The sequence below is a fragment of the Citrus clementina genome, unplaced genomic scaffold, assembly GCF_000493195.1.
Source record: "Citrus clementina cultivar Clemenules unplaced genomic scaffold, Citrus_clementina_v1.0 scaffold_7, whole genome shotgun sequence".
Taxonomy (NCBI): domain Eukaryota; kingdom Viridiplantae; phylum Streptophyta; class Magnoliopsida; order Sapindales; family Rutaceae; genus Citrus; species Citrus x clementina.
The window spans coordinates 9729121-9740388 of NW_006262075.1; the positions used below are offsets into that span (position 1 = coordinate 9729121).

At 30.3% G+C, this 11268-nt stretch overlaps 1 protein-coding gene across 1 annotated transcript in view; it reads left to right on the forward strand.

Annotated features, from left to right (window-relative positions):
• The first annotated feature begins 7235 nt into the window (after positions 1–7235).
• LOC18037530 (putative receptor-like protein kinase At3g47110) overlaps positions 7236–11268 on the forward strand; it is a 6391-nt gene continuing 2358 nt past the window's right edge. Inside the window, exons 1-3 of the mRNA XM_024181097.1 lie at positions 7236–7296; positions 8295–8366; positions 10616–11089. Coding sequence (XP_024036865.1) covers positions 7236–7296; positions 8295–8366; positions 10616–11089 — 607 coding nt within the window. The remainder of the gene's footprint in view (positions 7297–8294; positions 8367–10615; positions 11090–11268) is intronic.

Genomic DNA, 11268 nt, shown 5'->3' on the forward strand with positions numbered 1-11268 from the left:
CTTTTCATTAAAACAAGCATTGTCATATTGTCATTTTCAATTTTTTAACGTCTTGTAATTAAAGATTCCTATATCACATTATGATTTTCAAACAAATCGAAGTGAGTCAAATCAAATTTAGAAATTTGAGGTCTACTATAGACTTTTGACATATTAAATTTAAGACAATAAGTAAATGCTACACAAAATCTAACTTGCAAATAACCTTACCACATGATGAACGTACTCAAAAATCTTAACTGATTGCTCACCAATTAATTGTTGTTTTACAATTTTTATATATCCTTTCTTTTCCCTAAAACTTCTGGTTTCCTAACATCTTGTTCTCAATTGGTCTAAGTATAATATAATTTTTTTAATATAAATAAATTGAATTTATTTAATGGAAATTTGAAAAAGAGACACTTATCTATGCAAGCAAAGTTGCATTCTGTCTGTGGGGACCTTAAAAAAAAAAAAAAGCATAATGATACACTGATGACGACAATCCTTAAGTATTTGTTTTCTTTAGTTAGAGTTTGGTTTGAACGGTTAAGTCCAAGTTCGAATTTTCTTTTTGTAATTTAAATTAAAATTGATAGAACAAATGGGCTGATCAGTATGATGAAGAAGAAGAAGAAGTAAAAGCTATTAAGCATTATCCTATCACCATATCAAATGGACCGAATTCAATCAAATGAAATCTAGAAAATAGAGCAGCTCATAGATGTACGTCGCTAAGTGGAGATTCATTAGTTACGCCAACGACTTTCTATTGACCAATAATTTTGAAAGTGATATTATTAATTTACCATCTATTTTTTTTTATATTATCATTTCACTATCAAAATTTTTTTATAATTATTTTTTTCACTGTGTTTTAGTTTTTATTATTTTACTACCGAAAAATAGTAAACACACCCCTAGGGTAGGTTATCCACAAAAATAGTTACCGAATTGTCTTGTTTCTCATTTTGTTTAAAAATTTTCATAAATTTGACTCACGATTCAAACGTGAGTGAAGAGTTTTTTTTGGGAAAAAAATCTGGTCTTCCATTTACTAGAATTAGGTATGTGTGATTTTAATATTTTTCTTTTGCTAGATATATATCTGGAAAATTATGAATACTTTGTAGGATTTAGAAGGATTTGAATGTTTGAACGCATATGGCTTTCTGTCCATCAGCTAATGCATATTCTGCATTTTATGAATATCAGAGCTGTATAGAGAATTACTATTTTTTCACTTCGAAAAAATCCAAGGTTGTGATGTGTCTGCATAAATTCGCTAATACAAGTTCTCTCTATTCCCAATTGTTTTAAACTCTGTTCTGAACAGAGCATGAAAGGATATATTCGTTTATCTAGTTATGTTTTTTATGCTCTCACTTCACTTGATTCACCTTCTCCATCTTTTAAAACAGTTGTATATGTCGGAGTATCAAGTTCATCACAAGGATCATATTATGGCCAAAGGAAGGAGCACAGTTTATTGTCTGCACTCAAGCTTAGCAGAATATTTTGGGATTCATGACTGTTAGTAGGCCGTTACAGATGCCATGCTGGCAAGCGTGCTATGACGTAAAATTGCTATTTGCACGTAAAATTTGCCCAAAACAAATAGAATGAGAATACTTGTACAAAAGGACAAGATTAATAAAGTGAATAAATTTTATCTTTTAGTGAATGCTTCTTGTCTTTTAGAGTTTTAGTGCATTTTCGTGTGTAATTTTATGTGCAAATAGCATTACTCATTAGTAATTAGTCTAGAGTGTTCTAATTTCTTCTAATAAGTAGCTCATTTGAGCTTAAGACTTGTATTTTACGTTTTTATTACTTTCTAATAAAGATTTTCTCTGTCCTTTTTACTTTCACTTTCTCTTCCATTTTCCCGACTCCCAAACACCACCAATCCTTGATTTTCTAGAGTATAGCTATGCAGTTCTACAAACACGAAACTGCTGTTGGTCCAATTACTTTCAAGAAACAACGTACTCTGTGGTTTATTGACTTGTGACATGGGCAAATTAGTCACGGTCCGATTGTCTCCTCTTCCACTGACTCTGTCAATTCATGACTTTGCCACACAGTAGACGCCAGCTGCCTGCTCCATTTGACGTGCAAAAAACTTTCTTGACTCGGGTTAAAATCCATTGATTATTTTGTTTGGTGATGATGAGTTAGTTGTCAATTCATGAGTTTGATGCAGTGAAACGCTTAACGCTCTCTTGTGATGCGCAGGAGAAAAGCCAGCGATGATGAAGAGGACGAAAAACATTATTTTGTTATTTACAATAAGGCTATCAATTATATATTCCAAAATAATTGGGTTTGGATGGTCATTTTGTTTTCTAAAATATCCAAATGGAAACAGAATTTATAAAGTAGGAAAATCAAGAAATTAAATACTCTTTGTATAGTGGAAGGAGATTGGGTTGCCGTTATGCTAAATAAAAGAAAAATAAATTAAAATTACAATACTTTAATAATCTCATTCCCAATCGTACCGGAAATAAAATTTTCTGTATATTTATGAAATAATTATTGATTTTACTTTAGTGATTTTTTTTTAAAGTAAGGTAAACATCTTTATTTTCTTTGCATACGAGCCTTCTTTCTTTTGGTTTGGCCTTTACTCTTGACTATATTTCATGGACATATTCAATCTCAATCTTCTGTAGGTTTGTGGCTGTTTTATGAGTTACGATTTTTTATAGGGTTGCATGTAGATGATACATTTATATACATTTTTTCTTTTTTCTTTTCTTCTTCGGTGAAGATACTAAAATTGTTATCATGTGAAATGAAAATAGTCCTCACTTCAAGGATTAATGGGCCACTAATTTCGTTTTCTTAAAAGAAAATTTTTTGCAGTGAGGTAATTGGAAGCTCGAAGATTTCTATATTACATAGCCACACAATTTTTCTTGTTTTATTTGAAAAAAAGAAAATTGTGTTCCTCACAAAAACACTTTAACATGTGTTGTCTCATAGAGGGAAATGTCCTTCACTCTTTGACGTATCCCTGGGGCAATGTAAGTTGACTATACATGAAAACAAAACAATTGAAACGTTGTCCACAAACATTGTCATGTAGTTAAGAAAAACTTAATTTTGACAAGTGCAAGAGATTGGTGGGACTCATTTGATTCAAGAAAAACAATCAGTCTCATTTGATATTGACGTATCCCTGCAGCCAATATTTTGATGAACGTGACATTACTGGTTTGTATAATTTTTTGGATATTATCTCAATTTTACTTCTGTAGGTTTGTGGTTTGTATATTATCTCAATTTTTTTAAAAATGTAATTGCAATTATCAAACACGACTAATCCCAACAATTTATCCAAAAAATTTTGTTTCAAGAAATGTAGCATTTATGATAGAATGGCTAATTTTTTCAATCGACTTTCTGGATAAATGATAATTTTTTCATAGAAACGTTACTTAAGTATTACAGGAAGAAAATTATAGAATATTTTTTTGAATTAATAGTATTACTTTACGATAACACTATCACAATCTAATTTTAAAAAAAAAAAAGTTATTCTTCAAATTTCGCATTACTATTCCTACTTTTCTTGTTATACTACTTAATGGCACTGGTGAAGCCTCGAATTATCAAACAAAAAGCAAAAATAGTTCAATATCTGCTGTCCCACTGAGCATTGTTAAATTCATACGATAAAATGAGTACTTATATTAAAAAAACAATCGGTCTCATTGCGTGCTCTTTCATTGACATAGGCAATTGGCGGTCAACTTGTGGCAATTTTATGAATTTTGAAGACTGGTGAATTTTTTAAATTTAAAAGAAAAAAATACAGAAATGTAATTTCAATTTATCCAAAAATTTGAGTTTCAAGGAATACAGCATTTATTATATGTCATGTTAATATAGAGAAGAAAATTTTAAAAACTTATTTTTGGATGAATAAAAGTATTTTCTGATAAATACTTCACAATCAAATTTAAAAAATTTCACTCCTCTTGGTACATAATTTAAGAATTTAACATTATAAATTAATCTTTTTAATCAAAGTAACAATCTCTCCTCGGTCTGCAAATGCAAAAATTTAATATTATATCCATTGACAATATTTGCTCCAAATTCACGAAAATAAAATTTCTACACAGAATTATGAAATTCGTTACTAGAAAATTGTATAAAAGTTGTGAGAATAGAAGGTTTGATCATAGGAAATTAATATATCCCTATCCGATGCAAAAATGATTGTAAAGAAAAACAAAGTCACGGGCTTATTTAGAAAAAAGAAAAAATTACATTCCATTTTCCAGTTATTAAAGTAATTCTAAAATCACTAGGATCACAAAGAATAGGCTTTGGTTGACTGAGGTCAGCCTTAACGCATGCCGGTCTTTTTCTCCTCTACATTCTTAGAAATTTTGGTTTTCACTATAAATACTCGGTATATAGCAAACTTATAAGTGTTCTTGCATTACCAATCCAACTAAGCACACGCTTACAATATAAATACTCTCATCTCATGGAAAGAGTTCATTCTCTCAGGATGATGAGCAGATTTCTCTTACTCCATTGTTTGATTCTTATTTCCTTATTCATCACGGCAGCAACAACCAACACAAGTTCTACTATCACAGACCGAGATGCTCTGTTAGCCCTGAAAGCTCACATAACTCATGATCCGACCAATTTCTTGGCTAAGAATTGGAACACAAGTACTACTGTCTGTAATTGGACAGGCGTCGCTTGTGATGTCCATAGCTTTAGAGTCACAGTCTTGAATATTTCAAGCTTAAATCTCACAGGCACCATCCCTTCTCAACTCGGGAATCTTTCTTCTCTGCAATCACTCAATCTCAGTTTTAACCGACTTTCTGGTTCCATTCCCTCCGCCATCTTCACCATATATACACTAAAAAAAGTTAGTTTACGTGAAAATCAGCTCTCTGGCGCTTCTCTTCTTTCATCTTCAACAAGTCTTCTTTACAACATCTTGATTTTAGTCACAATACACTGTCTGGTGAAATTCCTGCAAATATTTGCAGTAGTCTTCCTTTTCTGGATTTCCTTTCTTTGCAAGAAAACATGTTCCATGGCGGAATACCGTCCACTCTATCAAATTGCACATATTTGCAAAAATTAGGTTTGGTATACAATAATTTCTCGGGGGCCATACCTAAAGAAATCGGCAATTTGACCAAACTTAAGATATTATATCTTGGCGGTAACAGGCTCCAAGGTGCGCATGATCACGACGTTTAATTATGAAAATTGTTGCATAAGTTGTAGTATGAATAATGTTCCATAATACAGTTTACACACGTTGATTAATTTGCAGGAGAAATTCCTCGAGAGTTTAGCAATCTTGCCGAATTGGAGCAGATGTCGTTGTCAGGCAACAATCTCCAAGGCATGATTTTAAACTTTTTGCAATTTTATTTTAGCTATGCTTGCTTCTGTATTCATTCGCTTGTTCTTTGATTATGCGATGATTTATTGTTTTTCTTTCAGATAGAGATAAAGCTCCATGTCTCCCCTCACTCATTTCATTCTTTAATTTATGCAGATAAAAATTAAAAAAAATGTTTTGTAATTTTCTTTTGTCATATTGCCACTTCCATCTTGAAGCTCCCAATTAAGTCAATGAAAATGAATGATGTTTCATTCTTATTCTTGTCAGCCTAATTCTTATATAAATGAAGAGTAAATTGTTATTACGATATTCGTCAGCCAATAAATTCTTCTTTTTTTTTTCCCCCAAATATGAGTGATCAAATTGTTTGCGCATATATAAATGTACTTAATTTGCAGGAGGTATTCCACGGGAATTGGGGAATCTTACAAAATTGGAGAGGTTACAACTGTTCGAGAATAACTTGACCGGTAACTTTCTTTATGATATATATATATATATATATATATATATGAGCCATCTTCCGCTTCTTAATTAAAAGATTTCAAGTCTCTCATTATAAATTCTCATACGAGGATGTGTCGTTACCATTATCTAACATTATTCCGTTTTTTATTAGAAATTAGTTTGTGTTAATTCAAAATTCTGCAGCATTTAAAAAAATTAAAAACACGTGGAATAAATTGTTAATCTTTCTTCTTTACTGAATTTGGATTTCTCAAAAATAATCTTGACAAGTATGCTTCATTAATGATATGCATGTGACAACTTCATAAAATATTTTACATGGAATCACTAATTATCTCTAAAGATGTCATCAGTGATACATAATTTCTTAACAAGCACCATACCAAAAGGAATCAACAATTTTATTAATCTTAAAGAGTTACATCTTCACTGCAATTATGACATAAATTTTTAGTCGTCAATCGCATAATATTTTATCTTAACTGATGATGATGTTCAGTCTTGGAATTTATAATATCTTGAAGGTTAGTAGCTTTGAAAATAAGAAATTGTTCATGTGCTAAAAAGTCAACTTAGTATTTAAAGTTTTCCAATTGAAAATTTTGAAAAAAGTGTTGAGAACTGGCCCTCCATAGTATTTCAGCGGATAAATATGAAAAATAGGCTAGAAGAAATTATTTTACTGAAATAAGAGTTAGAAAGAGAGGAGAAGTACAGAACTCATGACATGGGCTTGCTGTGTGTGCTTATTTTACTTGGGCTTTGGGCTTGATTACACCCGTTATAATAATAGGCTTTTACTTTCACCACACATGATGATTTCTTAACCTTCCCAATTAGGTTATAGCAATTTATATATAAATAACTAAAGCATACTAAAGCTAGCAATGATGTACGGATGAGTGGCGTCAAAAGTGTATATGTTTTTATGTATTATTTATTCTCTGAAACAAATCTGAATACAATTCTTTCAAAATACGGATGAAATCAGAAATATTTTACTGCAATAAGAATTCATATATTCATTGTAGTAGAACATATAAAATAGACTATAAATTCATTATTCTTTGAAGCAAACCTGATTATAATTCCTTCAAAATTAAGTTTGTCATTAAATGATTTCTCAGGAGCCCTACCAAAAGAAATCGGGAATTTGACCAAACTCAAGCATTTATCTCTTGGCAGTAACAGACTCCAAGGTGCGTATGATCACGTGGTTTAATTATGAAAATTGTTCCACAAGTTGTAGTTTGAATAATGTTCCATAATACAGTTTGCACATGTATGATTTTCAACTTTTTGCAATTCTTATATAGTTGAAGAATTAATTGTTATTATGACATTCCTCAGGCAATAAATTCTTTTGTTTTTATTTTTATTTTCAACTATGAGCTGGGGAATCAAATTTGCAGGAGAAATTCCACATGAGTCTGCATTGGAATCTTTAGGTAGTGTTTGATTTTAAGAAAGGGGAGGAGAGAAAAAGAGTGGAATAGAGGGGAAAGGAGAAGAAATGAGTGAAAGAGAATAGTGAAATTAAATTTCATTGTTTGATTTAACATAAAATTTGATAAGGAAATGAATTACAATTTTTTTTTTGAACAAATTTATCTTTTATCTTAAATACTAAATTATCTATATTAGTAATAAAATATAATTTAATATTAATACCAATTTTTTTAATTTCAAAAAGTTATAAAACAATTCATGATTTATGTTTAATATAAATATAAAATAATTTAATATACTAAACTATTTAATATAATTTAATATAAATAAAAGACGGTCAATAGTAGCGGTCAACAAAAGTCAACGGCGGTCAACAGCGGCCGATATTTAAGTTTTTCAATTGAAAATTTTGAAAAAAGTCTTGAGAACTGGCACTCCTTAGTATTTCAGCTGATAAATATGAAAAATAGGCTAGAAGAGATTATTGCTGTGTGCTTATTCTACTTGGGCTTTGGGCTTGATTACACGGTCGAGCACTTACACCTGTCATAATAATAGGCTTTTATTTTCACCACACGTTTGATAATTTCTTAACCTTCCGAATTAGGTTATAGCAATTTATATATAAATAACTAAGAGTAATGATATAGCCACAAATTCTTGTACAAACTTATTTTGTACAAACTGATGTGGCGTTAATTCATTGGTTGAATTAAATATCTCTTAGCCCACATGATTTATTTTTATTATTTTATTTTTTCATTCAACCAATGAATTAATGACATATCAGTATGTACAAGATAAGTTTGTACAAAAGTTTGTGGCTGTATCATCACTCAATAACAAAAGCATACTAAAGCTAGCATACAGTACTCAAGACTTAGGCTTGGTGTGTTACCTATTACACACGGTCGAACACTTACACATGTTATAATAATAATAGCATCCGCGGATCGACTATTAGTGATCAAATTGTTTGCACATGTGTAATTTGCAGGAGCAATTCCACGGGAGTTGGGAAATCTTACAGGATTGGGGTTCTTAGAGCTGGATGAAAATTTTTTAACCGGTATCACTCCTTCATCTATCTACAAATTGCTTTTCTCTATTAAATTTGGAACTTCCATTTAATAACTTAACAGGTGACTTCCCTTACAACATGTCAGTGTGACATGTTTTGCTTCTCAACTAAAATATTTCACTTCTCTCATTATAAATTCTCATAGGAGGATGTGTTGTTATTACTATTTAACATTATCTCGTTTTTTATTAGAAATTAATCTGTGTTTATGCAAAAAAAAATTAGCATCTAAAAAAAGTATAAAAACACGTGGAATAAATCAAAAATCTTTCTTCATTCGTGAATTTGGATTTCTCAAAAATTATCATGACAGCTATGTTAGTGTCTTACTAATGATATGCACGTGTGACAGCTTCATAAAATATTTTACATGGAAAATATGAAAAATAGACTTGAAAAAAAATTATTTTACTGAAATAATAGTTAAAATGAGAGGAGAAGTACAGTACTCATGACTTAGGCTTGCTGTGTACTTATTTTACTTGGGATTCGGGCTTGATTACACACGGTCGAACACTTACATCCCCCGACATAGGCTTTTAGGGATGAGTGGCGTCAAATGTGTATATGCTTTTATGTATTATTATTCTTTGAAACAAATTTGATTATAATTCTTTTAAAATACATATGAAATAGCACGTGAAATCATAAAACATTTTACTGCGATAAGAATTCATATATTCATTGTAGTAGCACATAGAAAATAGACTATAAATTTAGTTCCAAAATACATTCTTATCTTCATATAAGTTTTACATTATTAATTTAAATTAATATTAAAATATGTTGTTTCTTTCACTATGTTATTTTATTTACACAATGATGTGACTATTGGAATTAATAATACTTATAATTATTTTGTAAAAATATAAATGTAATACTTTGTTAACATTTTATCTACATATAATAATTAAACTGAAACTTGTATTTAAAAAATTCTAGTTACGCATATTCATTTCATGACATAAAAGTGTTTATTTATGCTTATCTACCAGTATCAACAAAATGCTTTGAGACAAATAATCTAATTTATATTTTTATATTTAAAATACTTGCATTTATTATATTTTGAAAAAAAAATTATTTGCAATTATTTTAAACCGTTGGATTCAAATTTTCGTAGTTATTAAAGTCAAATGGTATAAATATATAATAGTCAAAAACAGATTTGTATGATCATTTTTCAATGTATAAATTTTCTTAGTTAGTAGGAAAATTAGAAATTGTTGATTTACTCATAAATAAATTTAATGTTTAGCATTTCAATTTTGGAAAACTTGAGCTAAACGATGATAACTTCGAATCGGCCGAGCCGAGTTTCGCTTCCTTGACCCACGGACCCATTGAAAGTTCTATTCGAATTGAGTTTCCCGGTGCTTACAAAAAACATTTCTTTTCCTTGTCGCAGTAATTTATTCAGTTTAAATTACAGTACTCACTACTCATGACATAGGCTTGCTGTCGAGCACTTGATAATTAATCACATAAAAAGTGCAATGACCGGTGCCCTCTATTAATTATTAAATTTTTCTTTTCCGTGTCGCCACAATTTATTCACAAATGAGTTGATTAGCGTCAAAGTTACTTGAGAGTCTGAGACTATGTTAATAGGAGAAATTTGAAAAGAAATTATTTTACTAAATTAATTTATTTTATCTTGTTGTAACTGAAATACTACTTTTTTTTTTTTTGATTGGCTATCACAGGGGCTTGATTTACTTTAATAGTTGCAGCCAACAATTTAGGCTTTTTTACTTTTCACCACACAATTTGATCTTTTGATTCGTTTTAACCACATAATCTATCTATCTCTCACCTATTGCTTATTTAAATTGCATATATGTTTTACCTACAAATTTTTACAAATATTAATCAAATATATTTTGTTACATTTCTCTCGTAACTGCTCTAAATGTGCACTATTAATACTTAACCCTCCCTTTTAATTTACCGTGCAATTTATCTACACTTAAATCACATATATATTTTACCCATAGTTTACCCAAAATAAATATAAAAATAAAAGAAAAAGAATATGTGCAGCAATTTGTATATAACTAACAAAGCATTGACGGTATGTAGCTTTTCAATACTTCATGAGTGGCTTTTCTTGTGTGTTAGTACTTGTAATAATTGTGTAGTGTATAAATGATACCCTTTATTATTAAATCGCGTCCGTTTTTAGATATAATTTATTATTTGAAAAATAATCTAAATATAATTCTTTTAAAATACAGGGAAGATACCACCTGAAATCAGTAATCTCCGAAATCTGGAAGAGTTGAACCTTGCTGGTAACAAATTAGTTGGTATTGTCCCAACTGCAATCTTCAATGTGTCAACACTCAAAATTCTTGACCTTGATGGCAATTCTCTCTCGGGATGTCTTTCGTCCATTGGAGACACTCAACTTCCAAATCTTGAAATCCTTTATTTATGGGGTAATAATTTCAATGGCATAATTCCTCATTTCATCTTTAATGCTTCTAAGCTCTCTCAGCTATTTTTGGAAGAGAACTCATTCTCCGGTTTTATTCCCAACACATTTGGCAACTTAAGAAACCTTGAGCAGCTTAATTTAGGTGATAATTATTTGACATCTTCAACTCCAGAATTGGGCTTTCTATCCTCGATGTCAAATTGCAAGTCTTTAACACTTATTTACTTATCAAATAATCCACTAGATGGCATTCTTCCTAAGACGTCTGTAGGTAATCTTTCTCATTCTTTGGAAGATTTTCGCATGTACAATTGTAACATTAGTGGTGGCATCCCTGAAGAGATCAGCAACTTGACCACTCGACATCGTTAATTTAGGGGGCAATAAATTGAATGGATCAATTCCAAATACTCTGAGCAAATTACAAAGCTTCAAGGTTTGGGTCTTGAA